This window comes from Doryrhamphus excisus, chromosome 1, assembly GCF_030265055.1.
Source record: "Doryrhamphus excisus isolate RoL2022-K1 chromosome 1, RoL_Dexc_1.0, whole genome shotgun sequence".
Lineage (NCBI taxonomy): Eukaryota > Metazoa > Chordata > Actinopteri > Syngnathiformes > Syngnathidae > Doryrhamphus > Doryrhamphus excisus.
The window spans coordinates 27,157,994-27,171,633 of record NC_080466.1 but is presented as its reverse complement, the minus strand read 5'-3'; the positions used below and the strand labels follow the sequence as shown (position 1 = coordinate 27,171,633).

The 13,640-nt window shown below is 41.9% G+C and overlaps 1 protein-coding gene across 19 annotated transcripts in view; it reads right to left on the bottom strand.

The window, feature by feature from the left end:
• Positions 1–13,640, bottom strand: part of ptprk (protein tyrosine phosphatase receptor type K) — a 123,270-nt gene that overhangs the window by 67,689 nt on the left and 41,941 nt on the right. For all 19 annotated transcript variants that reach the window (XM_058045881.1, XM_058045862.1, XM_058045919.1 and 16 more), the window contains 4 exons: positions 11,385–11,507; positions 5,121–5,281; positions 3,431–3,482; positions 3,275–3,333 (listed from right to left, as the gene is read on the bottom strand). In XM_058045881.1, the coding sequence (XP_057901864.1) occupies positions 3,275–3,333; positions 3,431–3,482; positions 5,121–5,281; positions 11,385–11,507 (395 nt within the window). The remainder of the gene's footprint in view (positions 1–3,274; positions 3,334–3,430; positions 3,483–5,120; positions 5,282–11,384; positions 11,508–13,640) is intronic.

Genomic DNA, 13,640 nt, shown 5'->3' with positions numbered 1-13,640 from the left:
TATGTACAATAGTGCAATGAAGTAGTGCAATGAAGTGATTGGGGGTGGGGGGCATAGATCAGCGGGGGGATGTAAGTAGTGGAAGGGGTGGGCAATGGGGGGCAGAGTTCAACAAGGAGACAGCTGTTGGGAAAAAGCTGTTCCTGAACCTGGTGGTTCTTGTCCGTAAGCTCCTATAGCGCCTCCCTGAGGCGTTTCTGAACTTCTTATCAAAGTGACAGCATTCATAACTTTATTTGGCCCCGTGGCTGGTTATTTTAGCAGTCGCACTCAATACAAAATGTGCGGGGTGCTTGTTTGGACAATTGAGCTTGTGCAACAATGGAGTACACGGAAAATGGACTAGTTTGTTACGTGAATTCTTACCAAAAAATCAAGAGGAGGAAAATGTTACACTTTTTGTTCGGATTTTAGACCAAAAACTAGGACACACAAAAAAAACAAGGTTTGACTTACCGATCTTACCGAGTCCCAATGTTCATTAAAAGAACTAAAATAGGATTAGCCCAAGACTTTTGCATTATACTGAACATATATCTACACAGTAATTTGTTCAGTAATAAACAGCTAAAATAAAAATATGAATTTCATCTTTCTATCACGACTGCTGTATGCGTGTGTACCTCCACTCCCTAAAGTCATTACCATGCAAGCTTAAGCGCTAACACAGAAACATGTTTGAACACGAGAACATGGCATCATAACCTCCATCAAACCGAACCTGTTTCGTGCACCGAAGAACCGCAATGAGCCCTCAGCAAACAAGGAATAATTACTTTCAATTAGAACATGTTGACACATGTTTGTTTTATGTCGGCCATCTTCTCTCTCTGTCACCGAGGGGGGGGGGAATGGGTACCAGATGGGTCATTTGGAAGATACTTCCACCCTTCGCCTTATAGTAGTGTTAGCTGGTCCCCAGGGAGTATGCATTAATCAGGGGGTGTGAATGTGCGCCCGCCCCCCCCTCGACAGTCATCATGCCACACGCATGACAACAACAGCCTAAAACTACCGGACTGAACTAAAATTGGACAAATATATAATAATAGGAGACGTTCTCAAGTTTTCACGTGGCGTCATCTCAAATAAATATAAGACATGATGGCAATGTCCACAACGATAACATACACCCCCCCCCCCCCGCTCATCACCCCATGGCCTCTCGCTACGTCTTTCTTGCCTGATCGTCACCTCCTGAGCCTCAGTCAACACAAATAAATCAGTGGCCTGCCTCGCAGCGTGTGCATATTTGTTTTGGATGCCGTGTTTTGATGCCCGCACTATAACACACACAAAAAAAAAAGTCGAGAACACGCCCTTCAATGACTTCACTAATCCATCAGCCTCCGCTGGGAGACACCAGAAGACTTGAGGGGGGTGCGGCAACTTATGAAAATATATTTTTCAAAAATATACTAAACAGTTTAAGGGTAAATTAATTGGGGGAGGCTGAATTTAATTGGGGCGGCACGGTGGGCTTGGGGTTAGCCCACAGACCTCACAGCTAGGAGACCAGGGTTCAATTCCACCCTCGGGCATCTCTGTGTGGAGTTTGTATGTTCTCCCCGTGCATGCATGGGTTTTCTCCGGGTACTCCGGTTTCCTCCCACATTCCAAAAACATGCTAGGTTAATTGGCGACTCCAAATTGTCCATAGGTATGAATGTGAGTGTGAATGGTTGTTTGTCTATATGTGCCCTGTGATTGGCTGGCCACCAGTCCAGGGTGTACCCCGCCTCTCGCCCGAAGACAGCTGGGATAGGCTCCAGCACCCCCGCGACCCTCGTGAGGAAAAGCGGTAGAAAATGAATGAATGAATGAATTTAATTGGGGGCGGCACGGTGATCGAGTGGTTAGCGCGCAGACCTCACAGCTAGGAGACAAGGGTTCAATTCCTCCTTTCACCCTCGGCCATCTCTGTGTGGAGTTTGCATGTTCTTCCCGTGCATGCGGGGGTTTTCTCCGGGTACTCCGGTTTCCCCCCACATTCCCACATTAAAATAAAGACGCTGAAAACCGGACTTTTGATCATCAAATACGATGCATTTTTCCACTTTTCTAACCTATAAATGTTATATTCTCCGGTTCATCCATGCAAAAGGTTCAGATAATGAGGTTTGCACATTTGAAAGTGAGCCCCGAATGAAGTTTGGGATGGCTCAAAACGTTCGGTTTCAGACGGCGTTGCAAATCTGTTCCTTTGTGATGTCACAGAGAGACGGGCTTCCTTACGGGCGTGGCTGTACTCTGTATTTACTTTGCTCGCAATGGCTTGTAAAAACAGTTTATTTAGATGACTTACTTGTCAGAGAGTCACAACGTGTGATGCGAGATGTTTGATACGTACATGAAAAAAGTAGTCCTAACTACAAGACTAAAGTCCAGATGGGATCATTACACTCGAATCTACTCGATAAAATTTTATTTTGATGAAGTGATCGGCTGCACGGCGGAAGAGTGGCTAGCACGCAGGCCTCACAGCTAGGAGACCCGAATTCAATTCCACCCTTGGCCATCTCTGTGAGGAGTTCCAAAAACATGCTAGGTTAATTGGCCACTCCAAATTGTCCATAGGTATGAATGTGAGTGTGAATGGTTGTTTGTCTATATGTGCCCTGTGATTGGCTGGCCACCAGTCCAGGGTGTACCCCGCCTCTCGCCCGAAGACAGCTGGGATAGGCTCCAGCACCCCCCGAGACCCTTGTGAGGAAAAGCGGTAGAAAATGAATGAATGAATGAATTTAACTGGGGCGGCACAATGATCGAGTGGTTAGCGCGCAGACCTCACAGCTAGGAGACCAGGGTTCAATTCCACCCTTCACACTCGGCCATCTCTGTGTGGAATTTGCATGTTCTTCCCGTGCATGCGTGGGTTTTCTCCGGGTACTCCGGTTTCCTCCCACATTCCAAAAACATGCTAGGTTAATTGGCCACTCCAAATTGTCCATAGGTATGAATGTGAGTGTGAATGGTTGTTTGTCTATATGTGCTGGGATAGGCTCCAGCACCCCCCGGGACCCTCGTGAGGAAAAGCGGCAGAAAATGAATGAATGAATTTAATTGGGTCTTATTGATGGCATTTTGCTTCACTTTGCAATTGTGGAGATTCCGGATGGAGTTTTTGTGTAAGAAATGAATGACATCACAGAGAGCTCTGTTTACTTTGTGCTCTGTAATGCAACCGAGCCAAAATACTATCAGAAACTGGAGCTGGAAGAGTCAGTGAACGCAGCACATCCAGTGAAAAGCAGAGGTTAAAGAGGGAGCTCACCTGGTATTCATTGGGCCAGAAGGTGGAGACGGCGAGTTCGGCCTTCAGCCAGTCTTTACCTGTCAAGACACAAGAGTCAGAAGATGTGAAGTGGTCACTTGGTGTTGGGATGCTTGGGGGGGGGGGATGTGACTGGTGGGGTGGTGGAGTTCTTACCAGTATAGGATGTTACATTCCAAATAGGGTTGGCCAAGGGACCCTTGTTGACCTGCAGTCATAAACAATGAAAACTGTTACATGTGGGTCAATAAAGCCAACAATTTGGCCCCCATTTGTAGGCCCCACATATTGTACTACAATGTCGAGTATTGACAAAATATCCAAAAATACATACAGTCGTCCCTCAAACATCACTCCCTCACTCTATCACAGTTTGGAAGAAGCAGACCTTATTTAGCAGACCTTATCCCCCGCTCGGTTTCAAATCAATTACTAATACATGTGTTAGTTCCTGTATTTAACATGTACTATTTACCTAATATGAAGTAACGTAAGAAAATGACCAGGATGTATAACCATCATGGTCAATCCCAATTGGATTCTTCACTTGTTTAATGATTTCACCTTTGCTTCTTTGTCATCCTTACGAGTGATGCACAAGGCAGCTTTATCATCCTGTAGTACTTTGATATCATTATGTAGTACTTTGATATCATCCTGTAGTACTTTGATAACATCCTGTAGTACTTTGATAACATCCAATAGTACTTTATCATCATGTAGTACTTTGATATCACCCTGTAGTACTTTGATATCATCCTGTAGTACTTTGATATCATCCAATAGTACTTTATCATCATGTAGTACTTTGATATCACCCTGTAGTACTTTGATATCATCCTGTAGTACTTTGGTATCATCCTGTAGAACTTTGATATCATCCTGTAGAACTTTGATATCATCATGTAGTACTTTGACATCACCCTGTAGTACTTTGATATCATCCTGTCGCACTTTGATATCATCCCTTATTATTTTGATATCACCCTGTAGTACTTTAACATCACCCTGGAGCACTTTGATATCATCCATTATTACTTTGATATCACCCTGTAGTACTTTGACATCACCCTGTAGTACTTTAACATCACCCTTGAGCACTTTGATATCATCCATTATTACTTTGATATCACTCTGTAGTACTTTGACATCACCCTGTAGTACTTTAACATCACCCTGGAGCACTTTGATATCATCCATTACTTTGATATCATCTTGTAGTACTTTGATATCATCCTGTAGTACTTTGATATCATCTTGCCATACTTTGATCCTGCAGTACTTTGATATCACCCTGTAGTACTTTGACATCACCCTGGAGAACTTTGATATCATCCTGTATTACTTTGATATCATCATGTAGTACTTTGATATCATATTGCCGTACTTTGATATCATCCTGTAGTACTTTGATATCATCCAATAGTACTTTATCATCATGTAGTACTTTGATATCACCCTGTAGTACTTTGATATCATCCTGTAGTACTTGGGTATCATCCTGTAGAACTTTGATATCATACTGTCGTACTTTGATATCATCCTGCAGTACTTTGATATCATCCTGTAGTACTTTGATATAATTGTCCATAGGGTTTTGACCACCTTAAGAATGGCGTGCAAGGCAGCATTATCCTGTAGTGCCTTGACATCATGCGGTAGTACCTTGACCTCATTGCCCAGTGCTAGATTTTTCCTCAGGCGTTTTCACCATGTAACATAATATCAAATCTATCAGTATCTTTCTGATAGCGGACATTGTTGTACATCCTACTTCGGGGAAACTGACTTATCACGGCCTAGTCTGGAATCAATAAAGTAATATTATAAATAATGTTTTCTGTACCTTGACCAGGACATTGAGGGTACCGGGACTGGAGCCATCGGGGCTGATGAGTTGATAGTTGAAGTCGATGCAGTGGGTGTCATTCTCCTTCATCACCGGCAGTTGAAACCTGGCCTTCTCCCCGACTTCATACTGAGAGACATCCACGTACATGTAGGAACCTGGGCGCAGGACAAGCAAGTAGTGGGTTTATAATCTCCTATTATACTCTACCGCATAGGTACGACATAGGACTAACAGAATATATACAATACATTTATTACAACATTGGTGCCTTCACTGAAAAAAAAATATATACAATGCACAATGGTAAATAACACATAGTATCTGTGCACCAATTGTGTAAACACAATACTGCACTGTAGGCAGTTAATTGCATTTGACAGTTAGAATGTACACATTAAGAGTGCTTCAACTGACTGTAAAATGGTGGTGATTATCCGTCATTGTTCAGCTAATCTACAGTGAGAATATATTGTTCTCTGTAGAATAGAAGAGGGCAAACAGTAGCAGATTTTCATTAGGCGCACAAAAACATGTCTGCATTGCAACGCCCACACACACACACACACACACACACGGTACGCCAATCATTGGTTCTTCTCGTTTCATCTCTTTTCTGCACACACAGACAGCAACTCGTAATGTCTATCCTTGGCACAATAATCCTTCTTGCATTTTGAAAAAGTCCCCAACAGGAAGCAATATGGCTTCATCCAAGCTGGACGACAGCCACACGGACCAGAAAAAAAAAAACTCTAATATTAGAGCTATATCTTCCACAAACACACAATGGATCAGGTCACCGCTGCTGCATCTGGTATCAAACTGATACCGAGACAGTGACATGAAATGGATGTAAGATGCCAGGTCTGTGTGGCAGCTAAAAATACATGTATCAGTCAAGAGCCCCAGATATGTCAAAACGTACGACGTGGCAAAGATATAACCTTTACTTACTCATATAACTGCCAGGTACACAAAAAAAATACGGAAACTTTTAAAAACACACAAAAAAAATCAGTCAATAAGTGGATCAATACACTTTGGGGAAGAAATTCCTCAGATACTGTTACAGGTTTGTAGACGGAAATAATGTACTAGCAATTCCGTATAACAAAAAAAATGTATATGTGGCAAAAAAAAAGCTTTCAAGACAAAAACCCTACAAAATCTGCCAATTTCTAAGATGGCTACAGTGTTTGAAGTGCCAACGTGTAAAATGGACACTAATGGAATGACGACAGAAAAGTAACAAGGCTAAAAATACCCCTGAGACAGACTTAAGACCTAGATATGTCACATCAAAGCGACAACTGCAGAGTTTAGACAGAAGAATCCTTTCTTCAGCATAACAATAACATCCTCCTGTTGGTAAAAGTTACGTCTTATTTGATGACACCATTCGAATTGGAAGCAGTTGGAAGAACAAAATACCCACAAGTGTGATATTTATCCAAATAATTCATCAGTTTTTTTCAATAATGCCTCATGGTATGTAAGAGCAATTGTTTTTTTTTGCTGGTTTGTCCCATTTTAATTTTTGTTATCCGGCAACTTTGGACAAAATAATGATGATCTCCGGTGCAGTTATGAGCTTCCCATCCTACTCGGCTGCTGACAAACGGGAACCGTGAGGAGAATGGCACGCCAAAGAGGTTTGAAGTGGAGTTTGCCGACAAACATTATGAGTCAAGAGTATCTACTTTAGTCCAGTCCGTGAATGTTCAACTGGCGCCCAGCACACCGCCAGCATAGCGCCTAAGCCCCACAGCAGCCGGCTTGTGCCAACACCAACCCCCCGTGGCGATTACATAGATGAGTTTCATCTCCATTGCAAAAACGGCCAAAAACCCTCGCCGGCACGCTCAATGCTGCCGCGAGCAGAAATCGCAATTAACAAAAAGGACAAATCAATGTGGGTTTTAAGGATCAACAGTATAACCGGAATAGCAAATGACTGTGAAATAATAACACTGAATCCATCTTCTATTGTGTAACATGCAAAGCGGGCATAAATCATCTTTCTTCATGTTTAAAAATTGTTGCTCATTTGTTGTGATCAGAGACTGCAATTCCTCCTCTGCATGCAACTTTCAGGGGATTGGAACCTATACACAAGTTTTTAACTAATTTAACTTGCTGATTCAATTCAAGAAACAATACAAGCAGTTGATGTTTGCTAAATACAAGGATGAAGAGTCTTGAACCAGTCATGATGTGCTATATATATCACTATATTGACACTTACTATGGTACCCATTATGTCATTGGATGCTCATATCACCTCCTACTTCGGTATGAGGTACATTATTTAAAAAAATAAAAAAAAATAAAATAAAAAAAACTGTATTATGGAAAAGCAGGAGGTGAACAAATGTAACAGTTACTGATTGTAAAAGTACCAGATGGAGTACCCTTTTTTCTGCACAATCCTGATCATTATAATCTTCGCTCACTAAATGTACTGCAAAAAAGGTCAGTGAGGATAATTCATAATGCCGCCTACAGAGAACATATTAACTCCTTATTTCTAAAATCACAAATACTTCAACTTGCTGATATAGTTCATCTTCAAACAGCTAAAATAAAATAAAATAAAATAAAATAAAGTATAAGGCTAAAAAAAAACAATTTACTAAAAATGTCATCCAATACTTCTCTACAGGAGAGGAGAAATATGATCTCAGGGAAGAACTACATTTGAAACACTTATATGCTAGGACTACGTTAAAAAGCCATAGCATTTCAGTATGTGGAATCAAACTATGGAATGGATTGAGTAAGGAAATCAAACAATGCACAACGATGAGCCAATTCAAGAAACAATACAAGCAGTTGATGTTTGCTAAATACAAGGATGAAGAGTCTTGAACCAGTCATGATGTGCTATATATATCACTATATTGACACTTACTATGGTACCCATTATGTCATTGGATGCTCATATCACCTCCTACTTTGGTACAAGGTACATTATTAAAAAAAAAAAAAAAAAAAACTGTATTATGGAAAGCAGGAAGTGAACAAATGTAACAGTTACTGATTGTAAAAGTACCAGATGGAGGGGTAGGATTTAATAAGCTTTGCTTCTTCCTACTCCTTTTGGACATGTGGAACTGTGAACTGATTATGTGATGCATTCAATTGTAATCTGATGCATGTTAGGAATGTTCCAATACAACGTCAAAGGCGCCTGTACGGTGAATAAAGGCAAAAGTGAGTGGACTGCAGCTATTTTATTTTGCTACCAGTTAGCTATTGCATTTAAAAAAGATGAGGTTTTGCTCACACAGCCTCGGGGCTCCGCTGTGTTTCTGTTATGCTCTTTTTGCAAAACAAGGCCTTTAATGTTTAATTGGTATAAGACTGGAATATAAATGTATCCTGGGATTAATATTTAATTGTCGCAAAGCGGTATTTCAATGCGGTCTAAAATGAATACACAAAGTAACCCATCCTTTTATTTTTGCCTACACTTTGATACATGGCATTCTTTGGGAATGACCAACCCGAGAAGAAAAATCTCAAATACGGGATCTTTCACCCCCTCCAGCAAAAACATGTTTTGGAGCTGCAGTACTGGTGTTCTACACACTTCATATTACTGTATTATCGCATCAAATGTCAGTTTATGTAACCATACCTTCAGGGGAGACTCTTTCAGAGCAACATCTAGCCATTAAACCTACCCCGCCTACCAAGTGAGCCTGCTGGGTTGTAGCTTTAAACCCGTGCAAAAAACTCTTGGGTTCGCCACGTAACTTCCTGAAACGTTCCAAACTTCTTGTGATATTTATTGAATGACGTTTGCACAATCATGCACCAAAAGGGTAGGAAGACATTATGAAGAGACTGATCTAAAAAAATAAAAAATAAAAATGTGGGTTGGGTTGTCATGATGATAAGCAGCAGAGATAAACAACACATCACATTGTCATGGTAACAAAACCGTCATCTCCCGCAGCAGAGAAGAGAACGCAGCAGAGATGAGAGGTGAGAGAGATTCAATGTTAGAGGAAAGTAGAGAACCATCCCAACCCCAACTTTTTGGCCACGTTTTCTTTTCCCTTCACAGACGACGACTCCACCTCCGACGACGCCTGCGTGGGCTTAGCTTAAAATGTCGGCAACTGTCCCTGCTCCCTTCTTTTGATTAATGACCTCCTGTTCTTAATTAGACCCTCAGCCCTGAGGCAGAGAGATTTCATTCCCACTTCATCTTCATCATCATCATCATCATCATCATGGGGAAAAAAAAAATCCAACACATTATGGAGGAGAACGAGGCAGCCTAAAAGTTTAAATGCTTTAATATTAATCTCTGCTTCAGTTTTATATCACAAAGCTGGAGCCTATCCCAGCTGACTTGGGGGGAAAAGCGAACTACAGTCTGGATAGGTTTGGGGGTCAACCACTGGAAGTTATAATTATAATTGTATATTTATTATTGATTATAATAATTGATTATAATTGTATCGCAATAAGGGCGGCACAGCGGTCTAGTGCAGGGGTCGGGAACCTTTTTGGCTAAGAGAGCCATGAAGGCCAGATATTTTAAAATGTGTATCTGTGAGAGCCATATACATTTTGAATGCAATAAAATGTGTGCATTTTTATGTAAGACCAACAGTTTTAGATATAATGGGCTCTAATTACGTAGACCAGGCACACTACCCCACGCCAATGGGGTGTGGCCAGCACACTTACACACTTACACTGAGCAGCGCAGTGTCTAATAATAAATCAAATACTTGCTGCCATTAATGCAACTTCTGCTGCTGCATAGTTTTGAACCGTATTCAGTACACGTATTTCATTCTTTTGGCCATCTTCACCAGAAGGCTTGGTTCTGCAGCTTTAGCTATTTGACTAAAGGAGGAAAGTTTACATTTACATGTTTTTTTGACATCTCAATGACCGAGGTAGACTACCGCATTACCCAGTAATAATCAAGTTTTGGTGTTTGACCTGGAAAATATCATCAGGAAAGATGGATATGGTCGGCCGTATTGCAGTAGAAAAGAGATGGACGGATTAAAATGCATAAGAAAGTTTTGATTTTTAATATTATTTTTAACAGTGATTTCTGTGATGTTTACTTTAAAATGTTAGCATTTTTATTGTGGTAAGAAATGCTTGAGAGCCAGATAGTGTCATCAAAAGAGCCCTACCTGGCTCCCGAGCCATAGGTTCCCTACCTCTGGTCTAGTGGCTAGCGCGCAGACCTCACAGCTAGGAGACCAGGGTTCAGTTCCACCCTCGGCCATCTCTGTGTGGAGTTTGCATGTTCTCCCCGTGCATGCGTGGGTTTTCTCCGGGTACTCCGATTTCCTCCCACATTCCAAAAACATGCTAGGTTAATTGGCCACTCCAAATTGTCCATAGGTATGAATGTGAGTGTGAATGGTTGTTTGTCTATATGTGCCCTGTGATTGGCTGGCCACCAGTCCAGGGTGTACCCCGCCTCACGCCCAAAGACAGCTGGGATAGGCTCCAGCACCCCCGCGACCCTCGTAAGGAAAAGCGGTAGAAAATTAATGAATGAATGTATCACAATAGGGGTGGCACGGCACTCAAGTAGTTAGCGTGTAGACCTCACAGCTAGGAGGACCAGGGTTCGATTCCACCCTCGACCATCTCTGTGGGGAGTTTGCATGTTCTCCCCGTGCATGCGTGGGTTTTCTCCGGGTACTCCGGTTTCCTCCCACATTCCAAAAACATGCTAGGTTAATTAGCCACTCCAAATTGTCCATAGGTATGAATGTGAGTGTGAATGGTTGTTTGTCTATATGTGCCCTGTGATTGGCTGGCCACCAGTCCAGGGTGTACCCCGCCTCTCGCCCGAAGACAGCTGGGATAGGCTCCAGCACCCCTGCGACCCTCGTGAGGAAAAAGCGGTAGAAAATGAATGAATGAATTGTATCGCAATAATGCATGTTGATGATGCAACATAGCCGTGTGCTAATGTAACGTAGCGCTGAAGCTAGGACAACTAAAGCATATATGGAGCTGGTTCTCTAAGAAGTATCACTAATAGGCTCCAGCACCCCCCGCAACCCTCGTAAGGATAAGCGGTAGAAAATGAATGAATGAATGTTGCCTTGGTTTGCGTACATTTTCCCAATTTTCACAATATGGCTCACATCTTTTTGTATTATTAATACAACGTGTGAGTCCGATTGTATTATTAAAGTATTAAAGTACTTCCTACGTTCTGGCTGGACAAAATACAACTGAAATGGATTGAGTACAGCTGCTCACCTTTTGGCAAGTAGGGGGATACATATGGCACTTCCTGCGTGTTGATGTGTGTCCAGTCAAAGTCATCATAAGGATCTTGTTGGTAATCACACTGAGAGAAGCCTTCATCGAACATACAGCTTCCTGCAACGAGGAATAGAAGCAAGCTTAGTTGACTTTATCAAATCAAATCAACTTTATTTGTATAGCACTTTTCCTGCAACACAAAGTACATTACAGAATTAAAAACAATTACCACATTTAAAAGGAAAAAGAAATACTAAGAAAACCCCTCCCTCCCACCCTTCATACTAGACACACACCCACACACAATCACACACAGTAGGGCAGGGGTCTCAAACACGCGACACTAGTTTGAGGCCCCCCGCCTTGATATGAAAGTTTAATGTTAGTGCGGCCCGTGCAAGTTTGATATGGATGCTGTATGGTATCATGTACCCAGAAAAAATGATTACGTTTGATTAATGTTCATGTTAACATAAAAGGTTAAATAACTGTTAATAGTTATCCTCCCTATCCGTGTGGAAGTGGTAAGTTTTTGGCTATTTAAGTTTAAAGGAAATAACTTGAAGGCTACCGTTTAGGTCGCTAGCTCTCTAGTTTGCGAGTTAGCATGTGTCTCAAGACCCTGCAGTTGCGCAATATGTTGTAAATATGACTATAGTATAAATATGACTATAGTCGTGTTTTGTCATGTCTACAGGGCTCTAATAATGCTTTGTTCATTTTAATCTGAAAAAAATAATTTGTCTACCCACCAACTATATGTGGTTTCTTAAATTTTTTATTATTTGCCATTTTATTATTATTATTATTATTATTATACTGATTGATTTTCTTTATTCTTGATTTGTTTATTTATTTTTCATCTTATTTTGTGTAGAAAAATAAAAAGATATTTGAGAACAGTGGAATGTTTTATCAGGGCTTTTATTGTAGAAAATTGGAACCAAAGCGAAGATTTTTAATTTTTTTGTTTTTAATAAATGCGTTTTTTTTTTTTTTGAAAACCTGACGCGGCCCAGTCTCACCCAGACCCGAGCTCCAGTGGCCCCCAAGTAAATTGAGTTTGAGACCCCTGCAGTAGGGAGACATGGCATGGCACTGAGGATCAAGGAAACACCACCTTTGGGGGCCGTCCACACTGGGAGGAGCAGCAGGCCGTTCCATCGGGGGACCAGCACCCGGGCCCCCCGACTCCGACAGACGGGCGGACCCCCACATTAAAGGGAGGAACCCCCAGCCAGCCGGGTCAATTTTGTTAGCTAAAGATAAAAGCAAAACACATAGTCTCACAAATACAAAGGATACTTTGGCTAATAAGACCCGCTTACTTGTAGGCATACAGGGACTGCAGATAAGCCCGGACGTCTGTATTAGGTATTGTTGTCAGGAATAAATAAGCTGGTTCTCATTCTGTGATTTGGTTCTTTGAGATTCCCTTATCCTCTATTCGAAACCCACTTAGAGTCCTCAGGGGGAGGATTTCTACAGGCGTTAAGACATTTAAAAACCAGTAAGAGAATCCTAAAATCGATTTACATAATGCCAAAATGATAGCATGATGCGGGTTATGATGATATTAGCTAAACTTTCAGTACATCCCCGTATGTTGTTCTTTGTGCGTGTGTTGGAACTGATGAATAAAGCGACAGGAATCCAAGTTCCGCCAGTCATCCGTCAAGGTTAGACACAATCACCCCTGACTCAAGCGTCAGCAGCCTTCAGCTGATCATCTGAGCCCGTGTCACCGCCACCTCCGGGCACGCGCGTGTGAGCTGGCCGCCGCTGGCTCCACCCCCGACAGGAAGTCGCGCTAATACAGAGAGACGCCGCCTGTCCCTGGTGGCCAGCGGAAGCAATCAAGTCGCGATGATACACGGCTTGTACCGGCAATGTTGCCGATAGGAATAGCATGGTGATTACTGCTAGCTATCTGATTCATTGACCTCGCAGCGCGGCACGGTTTGTGCCGAGGACCATCTGATGCAAGTCTCTAATTGTCAGCTGGGACGAGACGAGGCTTGTCTTGGCAAAACAAAGGCAATATGAACAAATCTGTTTAGCCGTCTATAAATAACATGAAAGACAGTAAGGGCTCTACATCCCGATATCGATATAAAGAATCACCCCCCAAAAAATGTTGTCATCCAAAAGCTGCTTTCATCAAACCAACCGAGCGAACATGACAGCTGATGATTGATTAAATGAGTAATAACTTTAGCTCTGCAGATGATAATGATCCATTGTTCTCCA